The 14,606-nt window shown below is 45.7% G+C and overlaps 1 protein-coding gene across 4 annotated transcripts; it reads left to right on the top strand.

Moving 5' to 3' along the window:
• The first annotated feature begins 1,699 nt into the window (after positions 1–1,699).
• On the top strand, positions 1,700–14,020 carry TXNL4A (thioredoxin like 4A). 4 transcript variants are annotated; one of them, XM_060119236.1, is made up of 5 exons: positions 1,794–1,934; positions 2,031–2,199; positions 9,366–9,469; positions 11,589–11,707; positions 13,615–13,701. In XM_060119236.1, the coding sequence occupies exons 2-4, from the start codon at positions 2,047–2,049 to the stop codon at positions 11,674–11,676; spliced, it is 345 nt and encodes a 114-aa protein (XP_059975219.1). In that variant the 5' UTR covers positions 1,794–1,934; positions 2,031–2,046; the 3' UTR covers positions 11,677–11,707; positions 13,615–13,701. The 4 variants fall into 4 exon arrangements, with proteins under 4 accessions (XP_059975218.1, XP_059975219.1, XP_059975217.1 ...); XM_060119235.1 differs by lacking the exons at positions 1,794–1,934; positions 11,589–11,707 and adding an exon at positions 1,700–1,753 and having other exon boundaries at positions 13,615–14,020; XM_060119234.1 differs by lacking the exon at positions 11,589–11,707 and having other exon boundaries at positions 1,811–1,934; positions 13,615–14,020.
• The last annotated feature ends 586 nt before the right edge of the window (positions 14,021–14,606 follow it).

Raw genomic sequence — 14,606 nt, 5'->3', positions numbered from 1 at the left:
CCTGTGCCCCGCAACGGGAGAGGCCACAACAGTGAGAGGCCCGCGTACCGCAAAAAAAAAAAAAAAAAGTGAAAAGTCAATTCATAAAAAGGGAGGAAATGTTTTCTTATCATATATTTGATGAGGAATTTCTATCCAGAATATATAAAGAACTCTTCCAACTCAATAATAAAAAGACAACTAATCCATTTTTAAGTGGCCAAAGGAGATGAATAGACATTTCTCCAAATTGCCAATAAGTACATTAAAAGATGCTCTATATCTCTAGCCATTAGGGAAATCCAAGTCAAAACCATAATAAGACATCACTTCACAACTACCAGGGTATCATTGTAAAAAAACAAAAACAAAAACACACAAATAAGAGTAGACACAGATGTGGAGAAATCCAACCCCACCACATTGCTGTTGGAAATGTAAAATGGTATAGCCGCTTTTAAATACAGTTTGGCAATTTCTCAAAACAGTAAACATAATTATCACATGATTCAACCACGCCACCTGCATACCCAAGAGAAATGAAGACTTAAAATCCATACAAAAACTTGTACACAAATGTTCATAGCAGAATTTTTCATAATGGCCAAAGAGTGGAAACAACCCTGATGTCAATTAACTGATGGAGAGATAAAATGCAATATATCCAAACAACAGATTAATCAGCAACAAAAAGGAACCAAGTACAGTTGACCCTTCAACCATGACCCTCTGTGAAGTCAGAAATCCACGCCTAATTTTCCAGTTGGCCCTTCATATCCGCGGTTCCCCATCTGCAGATTTAACCAATTGCAGATCATGTAGTACACATAGTACATGTGTAAGTTCAAACCCCTGTTGCTCAAGCGTCAAGTGTGCTGATGCCTGCTACAGTGTGGGTGAACCTTGAGAGTATTAGGCTAACTGAACGAAGTCAGTCACAAAAGACTACATACTTATGCTTCCATTTACGTGAAATGTCTAGGATAGATTAGTAGTTGACAAAAGCCAAAGGGATGGGAGGAGTATGGTACTGACTGCTAATGAGTACAGGATTTGGGGTGATGAAAATTTTCCATAATCAGACTGTAGTGTTCCACAACTCTGGGAAAAACCATCTTATTTGAAATAGGGGAATCACTTTATGGTATGTGAATAATACCTCAACAAAGCTTTTTAACAAAAGAAGTATATGGAGTGGTGATGGCTGTACAAGGATGTCAACGATGCCACTGAACTATATGGCTAAAATGGTAAATTTTATATTATATATATTTTACCACAATAAAAATGTTTAGAAATACTAATTTAAATAAATTATTTGGGCGCGTGTGAGTCTTACCAGGACTCTTCTGTTAATTACGTGCTTTGACAAGTAAAGCAACTGTGTTTACGTCTGGAAAGCGTGACCGCCAAAATGATTACTTTGGGGGACTTCGTCTGGGAGTAAACGGGGACGAACCCTTCCTCAGCGATGCCATCCTCTCCGTCCAGCCCGGGTCCCGGCGGGCCGGGCCGTCCACCCCGGGCCCCGGTGGCACCGTAGGAGCTCAGACTCCGATGGACTGACCGGAGAGACAGCAGGTCTGGACCAGCCCTACCCAGCCGAACCGCCTCCGAGCCGCTCACTATAAAGACCTCCCAGCCACGCCCATCACTGCGGCGCCCAGTCGGCCCCCAGGCCCCGGCCCGGGGGCGCGCGCACGCACTCGCCGGCGCGCACGCACTGCGGGCGCGCGTTCACGCCCGGAAGGAACGCTGAGCCGCAGGGCCCAGTGTGCGTGCCGGGCCGGGGGCCGGAGGGGGTGGCGAGGGAGGCGTGGGTGTACGACCCCAAGGTTCCCTTCGCCCTGGGTTCTGGGCCGCGGGGCGGAGGCGATCCGTTGGTGGGGTCGGGGTCTGGGGACGAGGTGGACGCGGGCCTGGCCTTCCCGGCAGCGCACCGACTGCCCCGCGGGGTGAGGCCACGTGGGGTGGGGTCTCCGTGGGGTGGGGGCCCCGTGGGTGCGCCGCGCTGGAGCTGGGAGGAGCTGGCCGGTGGTTCCCTCCCGCAGACCCGTCGGCCCCAAGATGTCGTACATGCTCCCGCACCTACACAATGGCTGGCAGGTGGATCAGGCCATCCTCTCGGAAGAAGACCGCGTGGTCGTCATTCGGTTTGGACACGACTGGGACCCTACTTGTATGAAGATGGACGAGGTTCTGTACAGCATAGCTGAAAAGGTAACGCAGCCCCGCCTCACAACGCGCCCCGCCTTCCGTTTGGTCATTTCATCGTGTTGGATTGCTTTGCCGGTAAGATTTAAAAGTGCGGCACGTTCACCGGTGAAAGAGAAGCAGTAAGATTCACAAACGGACAGTCTTCCCTTGGGATGTGAGGATGGCCTCCCTGAAATTGGTCAGAATAGCTTATGTTCTTTTCTGGGAGAATTCTCCATAGATTTTCAAATTTTTAAGAAGTTCATGATCTCTCCCCCCTAAAGAAGTTCATAATTCCTATTAACGTACAGGGGTTTTAACTGAGAGGGTGTTTTCAAAAATTTACATCTGTAGTGCCCAGAGCAAAACACATTTGCAGGCTTTGGCAGGAGCGTAGGAGCTTACTTTGAATAGCTTAGTTTAAAAGAATTGTCCTTTTTTTTTTTGTATCATGTTTATTTGTTGCGTTTATAAAGCAGAACATTTATGTTGATAGCATAGTAAATCCCGTTCTTTTGCTTTGGGTCGGTTCTTTACCCCACCGGTGCTCTTTTAAGTGACTCGATTTATAGCTTAGAGTGACTCAAATGCAGGAAACATTGGGAGAAAGTAGAACTATACTTGTTAGAGCTAATTTTCTTAATTCTTAAATTTAGTACACTGGATTGTCTGTGGCCTTTGTTTGCTGACAATAAAGTGCAATTGTAGGGCACTGTTGAATAACCAGGGCTTAATTCTTTTTCTATAATTGTCTCATAGGGATTCTAAGATAACTTTGATTTAGATTTTTGCAGGTGTAGCAATAGGGCAAAAGGCAAAAGGATGCTAATAAAATATTTAACTTATTAATATTCCATAATAATTTGAGAGGTTATTCATTTTAATGAAGAGTAAAAGTAAGAAACATTGAAGCCATCTTTTCTTTCACAGGAGTAGGATATGCTAATATGGGCTGGGTTAAAATAATGCCTTTGAGTAAAGAGTAACAGGTGTAAGGATATATTTTGTATTTAGGAAAGGAAAAATTATCTGACCTGCCATCGGTAATTTTCACTATCTCCTATTTGGTGAGACAGGCAGAGTTGGGGGAGGTGGTCTTGTGAACATCAGGAACCGTCCTTCTGTGTCTGTCAGCGTAAGTATCGCTTGGAATACCAAAGTGCATCTCAGAGATCCTGATTCTCCAGGTCTGGGGCGAGGTCCAGAAATGGCTTTTTAAAGAAGCTCCCCCAGGGAATTCTGACATGACTTTCAGAATCCCCTCAACGAGGTCAGGGTCAGAGTAGGAGTGCTGTGATTATAGCCATTCCCTTCTTCTTTCTCTTGGGCGCCAAGACATTGAAGGAACTTGAGGAGGTGCCTGGGGAACTCAGGAGAGCGGGATTCTCCCCCAGGGGTCCTCCCAGTCCCGTCAGAGGTCAAGAGTGAGGTGGTGTCAGGGAGTCGTGTCTACATGGCTTAAGCTACAGTAGTCAAGGGCAGAGACTGCAGACTTCAGTGAAGATGGACAAGGACACTTCAATAAGCGAATCATTGCTGTGTTGACTCTGAAGTCACTTAGGTGTGTGTTCTGGATGCTGCCTTGCAGGTGGCGCATAAGCACCAGGGGATGTCCAGACCCGGTTGCCCCCAGCACGAGGCCAGGATGGCAGAGGCGTGAGGGTTGTTTGCTCTTCGTATCTGAGCAAAACTCAGCAAGATACTCTTAGCTAGGAGGCAGATTTTGTGTCAGTGTAGTTTTTAGGGACTTTTACCGGAATTGTTCTTTTCCAATTCCTATATATCAGTCAGAGACCAAATCGCTGTAGTACTAGCAGACGTGCTCTCTTGGTACAGTTTAACTGGGCTCACTTTGAGTGCTTTTCTTTGGTCTTTTAAGTTCCTCCATGTCTTTTGTCCAAAACTTGGATTTCTATTTTAATAAACTTTCAATACTATATTATAGTATAGTTATTCAGAATGCAAGCTTGAAATGCATTACAAGACTATTAATGTTTTATTTTCTACTTAGTATAAGGGCAGAATATGAGTTTATAATTCTGGAAGCCCTTTCTTGGGGAAGCACGATAGGAATTTTTGAAATTTAAGGTTTTAGTATAAAGAACAATTTAACTGTCTATCTCCCTCTGCAGAAACGGCAGATAATGGGGGATCTTCCTCGTCTTGTTGCGAGCCCTGTTTGGATACCCCAGCTGTGTTAAAGTGAGTAAGAGTCCCAGTGCTGAGGCTGGACTGGACTGCTCTGTCCCTGCTGGAACGGGACTCACCGACTCGCTGCTTGGTAGCTCCAGCCCCGCCGCATGCTGCGCTCGTTTTGAGCTGTACGGAAAACACAGAGATGTGTTTAAAAATTTGACAGATGCCTGGAGTTTGGTAGAGTGATAACCAAAATAAAGGTTCCTGTTTAGTGGGTGATTTTACGCACAGCTTCGAAGTGAGACTATTTTGTGGACTCCTGAGCTGCCGTTTTGTAGGAACGCACTTTGCCACAGCTCACTGTTTCTAAATCCCATTATATGTAAGAATAAGTGGGCTGTTTAATTTTGGTCTGTTTAAAAAGCTCATACAGATAGAGTTTAAAATATGCAAAACCTCAGTGATACATAGCCATACGTGCTAATTAGATTGTACATAAGGTAAATGTATTCATGGAACTACTTAGGAATGACTTCAGGGGGTCATTCTTAAGCATGAGATAAAGTAGGTTGAATCAGCAGAAATTTATGCTCAAATGAGGAATCTCATAGGAACCAACAGCCAATCAGGGCAAACAGTAATTTGAGAAAATAAAGTTATCATGAAGTTTTTTGATGGCTTTGAAGTGAACTATCTAAAAATGTAAAAATTGACACTTCAGAAATACATAGTGCCAATTGACAGTCAAGACCATTTTTTCCAGAATTTTAGGTGGGTTCTTAGCTAGTGGAGGAGGGTGGAGGGGTGGCTGGCAGCACCGACGGCCTTCAGCCTTGGTGATTTGCACGAGTTACATTAACCTGGAGGCACCTGGCAGCAGGAAGGACCACGAACTGCGTAATCACTGACTTGCTGAAGAAGCAGCCTGCGTGTAAAATGTGTGGGTTGGAAAGGACAGTTACTAGTTTAGACAATCAAAAGAACATACACTAGAAAACAACTTGATAATAGAAGGGAAGTTTGTACCTCTGGTTCTTGATTTAAAAAAAAAAATACTAGTCAACAGCTGCTTAACATTACTGCAAATATAGTGGGCAAAATATTATTGTAGATACCGTAGACTCCTGCAGGTCAGTTTAAAGTACCATTTAAAAAGGTAAGACCCCTGTGGATATATGGGCACAGAACTGGAAAAAAAGAGGAAATTCCAATAGTTAAATAAACTTCAAAGAAGCACACGTTAAAATAGTGTGCTGTCGTTTTTCAGGTGTATCAGAGGTCTAACTCTTGGGGCGTATGTTGAAAAGCCAATCTAACACTCAGGCAGAAGTGGAGCTGGTACAGCCCTGGGAAGCAGCTCGGCATTGGGTGAAGAGCCCTAAGGACAGCCATGCCTTAGGCTCCCTGGGACTGGTGCTGTGATTGATAGCAAAACTGGAAAGAACCATGATGCCCAGTGAAGGGGGAACATGCTTATGACCGTAATCTCCAGTGTGTGGCACGTAGGCCAGTCACGGTGATAGGTGGGAAATGGACTCCCGGCGTGGTCCTCACGGCAGGTCCCCGAGGCAGGTGCCACGAAGTAGTTTGTCCGGGCTCAGAAATGGGGCGTTAGGATTTAAAGTGGAGCATCTTCTCCCCTGGATGGGATATTATTTGACCATTAAAAATGATTTCCTAAGAGCTTTATTTAGTAACGTGGGGAAACATTGGTTAATGACATTAGCTGGAGAAAAGCAGAATGTATGCAGTTTTCTCACAAGAGAACGTGGGTCTAGGGAAAGGGAAACATTTACTTTTCATTTTAAAGCACTTATATACTATTGATTTTATTTGACTGTCATATACTTTTTTTTTTTTTTTTTTTTTGGCCAGGCTGCGTGGCTGTGTGATGTTAGTTCCCCAACCAGGGATTGAACTCGGGCCCTGGCAGTGAAAGCGCCAAGTCCTAACCACTGGACCGCCAGGCAATTTCCTGATTGTCGTGTACTTTTAAATTATATAACTTGTTTTAAAAATACTGGGCTGGAGACAAAGCAGTGATGTTTCCATTCCATTTCTATGTTTTCAAAATGGACATTTTTTAACTGGAGAAAAGATCATAGACACCCAGCTTATTTCAGTTTTATATAAAAAATACACAAGTGTTATAGTTAATTGCAGATTCATTAGTGGATGTGAAACATTCAGGAGAAATAGTTCAGCCCATGTAGAAAGCATCATGATAGAATCCGTGCAACCCCCTTTAGGAGAAGCTCTTCCAGAGGAGAGAAGCTAGGAGGGTCACAGAATTAGAGAAAGGCCAGCTGGTGCTGTGGGCCTTCTCCTCCCAGAGCTGCAGGGGCTGGAGGACCCGTCAGGGCACCTCCTCTAAGGAAGAAGCGGGACCAGACCATCTCTTAATGCAGGTCTGTTTGAACTCAGGATTAGGTAATTAAGTCCATAATGACAATAATATATTTCCTGAATTTTGAAATGTAAGTTTATTTCTAAAGTTCATTCTTTCAATAAATATCTCAGGTGTGGTTCCCGACCTTGTGAGGCTTCACATTTACCATGATGTGGTTTATGTGGAGGGGAAGAGAAAATGAAATCCTGTAGTGTCAGTTGTTTTCTGCTTCTGAATGAGCTACGGTTTCCTTACTCATCACTGAAGGCAAAAGAAAATAAAGCCTTTTTAGAAAGTCTCACATAAAAACCAGCATTTACAGTGTGAAAATTATATGACATTGAGTTGGGATAGTTGAATGTCCTCATACATGAACTAGTTGAGATATATTCTAGTAACTTTTAAGAGATTGTGGTTTCTCTGGTCGATTTCTGCTTTAACTTGGAGATTTGGAGGTTCTTGGAACCAGAACCAGTTGGCTTTCGTTGGATTGAAAGGTGTCTGGGACTCTTGTTGGATTGTCATTTTATGCTTTTGGAGGCAGATGTGTGTGTGTGTGTTTGTGTTTGGTTATACTGTGATGTTAGTATCTATCTTTTTAATTATACCTGTTTTATTATGTGGGAAGAAATAAAATATGTCTGCTTAGCGAAATTGGATGTGGGCCGAACCTTAAAAACCAGTGGGGTAACTTTTGCCAGGAAGCCGTTCCGCCGGCGCGTGGCTGTGCTTGCCCAGTCCTCCACCTCGGTGTCCGCTGTGGCCACGTGAACACGTGGTGCTCAGCTCACTCTCTCCACCTTCTGCAGGTGTGTTCTCTCCTTTCACCAGGAAAGGGGCGTGTGGCTGGGAGAGACACCTGTTCTTCCCCCACCTCAGCACCGAGGTCTGTCCGCAAAAGAGCGCCCACTAAATGTAAACTTCCTTCCCTCCTTTTTCTGGGTGATGGTGGTTTAAATTTCCGTATTAAATACTTCTTCACATTCCCAAGTAAAGGGGAGAGAACAGTGAACTCCTCTGTACCTACTGCGATCACCAGTATTTTGTCAGTCTTGGACCGTTGAACCCCTCAAACACTTTTCGTGCTGCCGTGTTGAAAGCACATCCCAAATACCATATTATTTCATCTGTAAATTACAGTTAGGTTTTTAGAGTTAGTTTTATATGAAGAAACGTTGTGCATTTTCTGTGAATTTCCGGGGGCTGCTGTAGCAAAGCGCCACAAACCGGGCAGATTAAAACAACAGAAGTTTATTCTCTCACAGCCTGGAGGTCAGAGGTCCGAACTCAAGGTGTTAGCAGGGCCGTGCTCCCTCTGAAACCCTCAAGGGAGAATCCCCTCCTGTTTCTTCCAGCTCCTGGCGTCTTCCGCGATCTGTGGCACTCCTTGGCTTGTAGGTGTGCCTCACTCCAATCCTCCGTGTTCATGTGGCTTCTCCCTTGGTGTGTTTTCACGTGGCCCTTTTCCTGTAGGAACACCAGTCAGATTGGATTAGGGGTCAGACTCCAGTGTGACCTCGTTTGACCTTCACTGATGAGCTCTGCAGGCACCCTTTTTCCAGATCAGGTCACATTCTGAGTACTGGGGGTCAGGACTTCAGTATATCTTCTTGTGGGGTGAAAGGACATAATTCAACCCATGATATAAATTGGTACAAGCTTTCTAAAAGGCATTGAGACAGTATTTACAAGGAGCCTTTAAAATGTCATGTCTTTTGTTCTAAAGATTCTATTTTAGGTGTTTATCCTTAGGAAATAATGAAGTATGTATATGAATTTAAGGGTAATAATGTTCACATGTGAATAATTGATATCAGTGAAAATCTGAATTATTTATATTGATGAAAAGTCAAAGAAAATAACAGAAGAATGGTAAAAATACTGGCATAGGCACTTGGTGAACTGTTATGTAGCCATAAAATTTTGTTTTTGTTTTTCTCTTATGTAAAGTATACGATTCATATAAGAGGATGCTCATAATTAAAGCAGGATGCAAAATCTTGTAGTGTGATCACTCTATGATCACATTTTGTTAAAAGAGTATAAACATATATACCAGAAAAAATGGGAAAGAATATAGTAAAAGTATATTCTCAGCAGTCAGCTCTGGGTGTTGGGGTTCAAGGTTGTTTTATTTATGGTTTTCTGGGTTTTCCAGATGTTCTCTGATGAGCTTGCAGCTACGGAAGAAATTAAAGAACCTTAGTTACCTGCAGTGTGATTTGGGGTGTTAGGCCATTAGTATGTTCAAGTGTCCAGACCTCAGTAAGAGGGGAGTGTGTGGCTGAATTCCAAAGGCATGTTTTAAAGCAGTTGTTTAATGCGTATAATTCAGTATTTGTGAAAGTACAAATTGGAAAAGTTCACATAGATTATTACTAGATCAGCGTGAATAATGTATCTGTGGACGTTATCGGCAGGATTCTCATAACTTGCTGTTCTGAAAAACATTAAATGAGATGTTAATGGACCGTTGCTCAGGACCCTGATCTTCTTGAAGTAATTTCCTACATGGCAGCTCTACTGGGAAAAAATGTTGCAGAGTCAGTTTGAAAATTGTCCTGTTATACACAAATTCTTCTGTTTTTGTTTTTGAATGTGCTTTTGCAGAAAAAAAGTTGATTTGTTATTTTAGTTTTTTTCCCCCAATCTCCTTTACTTTTAGGTTAAAAATTTCGCAGTTATTTATCTTGTGGATATTACAGAAGTACCTGACTTCAACAAAATGTATGAGTTATATGATCCGTGCACTGTCATGTTTTTCTTCAGGTATGTTCTCTTATCTTAAAGTTGTTGTTTAAATTGAATAAATGGTCTGGAAGTTTAATGAGATCAAGATATCTTTAGATTCTTCTATTTAGGAGGAAGTCAGTTATGCAGTCATATTATAATATAGTTTGTATCACCAGGCAATCAATCTTTTAAATAATTTTCAAAGTAACAATTCCAGTTTTAGCATTTACTCAGTAACAAATTACCCTTTTGAAATAACTATCCAGGGACCTAGGGGAAGTGTTATTAAATGGAAGACATTCTCACTGAAATTTAAGATACCTTTAAATTTAATCTGTTGATGAAAAATGTCTTTAAAATAACTCACTTTTTAAATGTATCAGTGACTCTATTTAGCAGCCTTTTGTGATATCCAAGAGGAAAACCTGTGCTTAATTACTTTGCTTATAAATACAAAATCTTGTAAAAAATCTTTTATCCGCTGAGAAATTCTGTTGTGTCCCCTAGTCAGTCAGTCATTGGCTCAAGGAATAGACTCTCCCTAATCACCTTAAATTAATTTGTACCCATGACTGACAGGCTTTGCATGAAAGGGAAACGTGGAGTGGCTACTGGTTAGGTACACAAGAGTCTGATGCAGACGCAAATACCTTTGATGGTATTTATATAATAAAGTTAAGTAACATCATGAGTGAAAAACAAATTCTGTTGTGGAGGTTTAATTTGGAAAGAAATCACCATTTGATACTGTTTTTACTTGTCAAAATTTCGTACTGTTTATTGTTACTACAAAAGTTAGTAAGTAGCGATATAAACATTCGGCCATACTGCAGAAGCAGAGCTCCCTAATGGTCGAGGGAGGTCTGGGTGGAGCGTGCAGGGTGTGTATTCGGTTTCTATTTTCTGTAACAAACTTGGTGGCTGAAAACAACACCATTTATGAGCTCAAGGTCTGTAGGGCAGAGTCCAGGCAGGCTCAGTGGGTTCTGCCTCGGGGTCTCACAAGGCCGGAGTCACAGGCTGGGCTGTCATGTAGGCAGTTGGTCAGGGGAGAATCCACTTGGCTCACGGGAGCTGTGGGCTGGATCCATCTCCCGGTGACTGGGGGTCTGAGGTCTGTTTCCGCCGGGGCCCCTCTCTGCTCCTAGAGGCCCCTCTGTCTTCGAAGCCCTGAGCAGTGAGTTGAGTCCTTTTCGTACAGCTGCTCCAACTTCCTGTTCTGCTTTCAGAGGGCACTTGTGATTGGATTAGACTCACCCAATAATCCAGGAGAGTCTCTTTATTTTAAAATCAACTGATGGGGCTTCCCTGGTGGTGCAGTGGTTGAGAGTCCGCCTGCTGATGCAGGGGACGCGGGTTCGTGCCCCGGTCTGGGAAGATCCCACATGCTGCCGAGCAGCTGGGCCCGTGAGCCATGGCCGCTAAGCCTGCGCTTCCGGAGCCTGTGCTCCGCAATGGGAGAGGCCACAGCAGTGAGAGGCCCGTGTACTGCAAAAAAAAAAAAAAAAAAAAAAAATCAACTGATGAGTAACCTTAGGGACATCTGCAGAATTCCCTTTGCCGTGGAGTGTAACTGATCAGAGGCGTGGTGTCTCATCACAGCACAGTCCCAGGGATTAGGGTGGGAAGTAGCAGGGGGTATTTTAGCATTTTTCCGACTGCAGCCTGCCCTCCGGCTCCAAAAGATTCACATCCCTCCCATGTGCAAAACTGGGTGTGGATGAGGCTTCTCAGGTGACCCATTAAGCACAGCTCCTGGATACAGCTCCTTATCTGTGGCCCCTTCTCCAGGATGCAGTGTGGGACTGGCATAGGAAGCAGTTTGTGTTCACCGGGGGACGTCAGGTTTCGGAAGGGGGCTCTGATGCAGCGCTGGGATCATAGTCCTGGCCCGGTGCCTACCCCTGGGAGGGTCCTACCCAGGTGTTTCTGCCTTTTTTATGAAAGCCACTTGCAGCCGGTTCATTTTTCAACTTGCTTCCTGCCAGCAGCCTCTTGGGGTTGCGTCAGCCCCTCTCACTGCGCGCTCTGTCCCTCGCAGCCTGAGCCAGTCGGGTTTCTGTCCTGGGCACCGGGGCTGCCCTCTGCCCGATGGCTGCTTCCTGGGGGAAGATCCTGTCCTGTGACTGAATTCTGACTTTTAGGTCTTTTCTAGGTTTCAGCAGAAGGCGGTGTGGCCTCTGTGTCAGCAGTTCAGCAGCCATTTCTGGATTTCAGCATCTTTTGCTATCTGGAGAGACTGAGAAGTCTTTTGGGTTAACGGATCTTACTCCGGTTTGTCTCCCTCCTTTTACTATAAGCAGCACGAACCCAGGCAGCGCCTTCAAGACTTTGCTTACGTGTCCTCGGCTGGTATCCATGCTCACCACTTTGGAGCGTCACAGACACTGTGCCGCTGTGCAGCAAGGATCCCTTTCCTCTGCTCCCCGAAATGCATCCCCACCTCCTTCCAAGCCCACGTTTCCACTAACAGGCTGTTTAAGGCAATCTCGGCCTTTTCTGCTGTGCTCCTCACGTTTTCCCAGAGCCCTCCAGGTGGGCCGTGGGCACCGCACTGTGCAGGGCCCACCTGGGCGGGGCTGCCCCGACGGGGACAGGAGGTTGCGGAAAGGAGTCGAGTGGCGCCGCGGCCACCGTGCGTTTCGATGGTTTAGGACGGACGCTGCACTTGGAAAAGGGGACAGAACCTTCTACTGTGTCTGCGACCCAGGATTCTAAGACAAGTAGTAACAGTATTTTAATTAATCTATTCACCAAGTATATATACGTAGAGAGTCCTGCTGGCTTTTATGTCTAGTGCTGGGACGTTAGCTCAGATAAGACAGGGTTCCTCCTATCACAGACCGTCATCTGATGGCGACAGCACAGGGAACCAGCGAGATGCAAGGGGACAGGTGATAAAGGGGTTCCCAGGCCCCGTTGCAGCGTGTGTGCGTGTGCGCGTGTGCGCAGGCTCCCCTGTGCCAACAGGCGATTCTCGGACGCCCTGCTGGTGGGATCTAGAAGTCACCTTCATGAACAAACTCACTGTGACCGGAAGGGTGCTTATGCACCCGCTTCACCCTCATGGCCCTGACGTGTCCTCAGGAACGGAATACCCCATCACTCTTATTGCAGGGAATTCCGAAGGTTTGGGCAGCTGTGAGCCAGGATCTGTGGGCGAAGACCAAATACATATGAGAAATATATTCCTCTGAGTGACCAAGTATATATTTTTCCTATAAATCACAGTATTGCACCAGGTATCTACAGAGGCACAAACACTGAGTGCAGCAGGGTGATGGGCCACGCTCAAAGGCTGCTGGATAAGGTTGGCCTGAGCCACGTGCATCCCAACGGGCGAGCGCAGGCAGGGGCACGGGGCAGCGCAGGCCTCACGTTTGGGGACCTGCAAGGGTGAGGGAGGATGGACAGGTGAGGGCCGGGGGGTGGCGGGCGCTGAGGGGAGAGCGCGGCGGGGCCCGGATGCCCGGTTTCCTGGGCCAGTGTGTGGACTTGGAAGCTTCCTGGAAGTGAGTGTTTGCAGCAAGAGAGAAGCATCAGGTCTGCCTTTTGGAAGCTCGCCCTGGCTGAAAGGAGGCCACGCTGTGACCTCAGGATGGATGGGGCACGCACCACGGAACAGCACCCGGGGGCCAGACGCACAACCTTGCAGAAACAGGAAGCTAAATTGATAAAAGTCAGTGCAGCTGGTACAACAAGCATTAATGTCTTTCTTTTATACAGTGCACATATAAATTCATTTCAGAAAGAAGCGTCTTGAAAAGTCAGTCTACGAAGAATTATAGAAATGCAAAGTATAATATTTATTTCACAATTAGTATGGCTTTCAATAAAATTTACAAGTGCTCGCAAGAACACCATGACAAATGCATACATTGCCTTTTTCAGGTAAATTAGCGCAGCCCTCTGGAAAGCATTTTGTCTTTCCAGGTGACTGAAGCTGTGTCCTTCGGCCTGGATTGCCCTGTAGGTTATTTTTCTTAGGGAGCGCAGAGCAGGCGGAAGGCGCTGTGTGTTTCTTTAAGCAGCATTTAGGTGGTTTCCAGCCTGCTACACAGTGGCGGACCCCCTTGACTGTGTGTGTCCTTGTTCACAGTGGGAGATACAGGCATGTTTTTCATGGGATTCTGTTTCAGAAGGATTTCTATGAGCATTGACCCCCTTTTCCCAACCTACAGGAACAAGCACATCATGATCGATCTGGGCACTGGCAACAACAACAAGATCAACTGGGCCATGGAAGACAAGCAGGAGATGATCGACATCATCGAGACGGTGTACCGGGGGGCCCGGAAGGGCCGCGGCCTGGTCGTGTCCCCGAAGGACTACTCCACCAAGTACAGATACTGAGCCCTCGTCCGGTCCTGGTGCATACAGTGCCGTGGAGTCGTTCTCACGTGGAGATATTTTCAACTATTTAAAGCCTTTGAGGAAGCGTTTGGGAAAGTACACATTAGCTCAAGGAGCTGGAGGGTTTTGCAGTGAGGGTGGCAGTGCCTCAACTTTCAGTCTGCCTGGTCCTGGTATTTTTGTATCAGCAAATACCTGTAAATATCTAGCTGAAATAAATAAAATACATGGTGATGGGGTCACAATCATTTATTTCTTATGAAAAGTAGTGTATAGATTAGCGATTTTGGTAGTCAAGAATTAACTCTTCACTGTTGAGTGAGGTTCAGGTGTGGGTCCCATGGGGCTGCTGTGATTTGCACACTTGTCAGTGAGAGTCTGAGTTTCCTGGGTCTCCTGTAATTAGGGACCTCAGACTGGTGACTTGATGCAGTTCTGGAGGCTGGGGTCAGATCCACGTGTTGGCAGGGCTGGTCCTCTGGGGCCTGACGGGGAGTCTGTTCCTACCCCCCTGCTGGCCCTGGTGGTTTCTGGCATCTCTGGCGTCCCTTGGCTGGTGATGCTTCACCCCAGTCCCAGCCTCTGTCTTCACGCAGTGTTCTCCCCGTGTGCGTGTCTGTGTGCAAGTGTCCCCACTGGGTGGGGGCCACCCTGCTCCAGCATGACCTCATCTCGACTAGTTACACCTGCAACAGCCCCGTCTCTAGAAAGGGCACATTCTGAGGTCCTGGGGTGAGGATTCCCAACATGCGAACTTTCAGGGGGCACAATTCGACCCACAGCAGAACCAAAGGTCTGAGTTCAGGAAAAGGGAAAAATC

This window comes from Mesoplodon densirostris, chromosome 15 (assembly GCF_025265405.1).
Source record: "Mesoplodon densirostris isolate mMesDen1 chromosome 15, mMesDen1 primary haplotype, whole genome shotgun sequence".
Classification (NCBI taxonomy): Eukaryota; Metazoa; Chordata; class Mammalia; order Artiodactyla; family Ziphiidae; genus Mesoplodon; species Mesoplodon densirostris.
The sequence above is the reverse complement of the archived record's forward strand: the minus strand, read 5'-3'. Positions and strand labels throughout refer to the sequence as shown.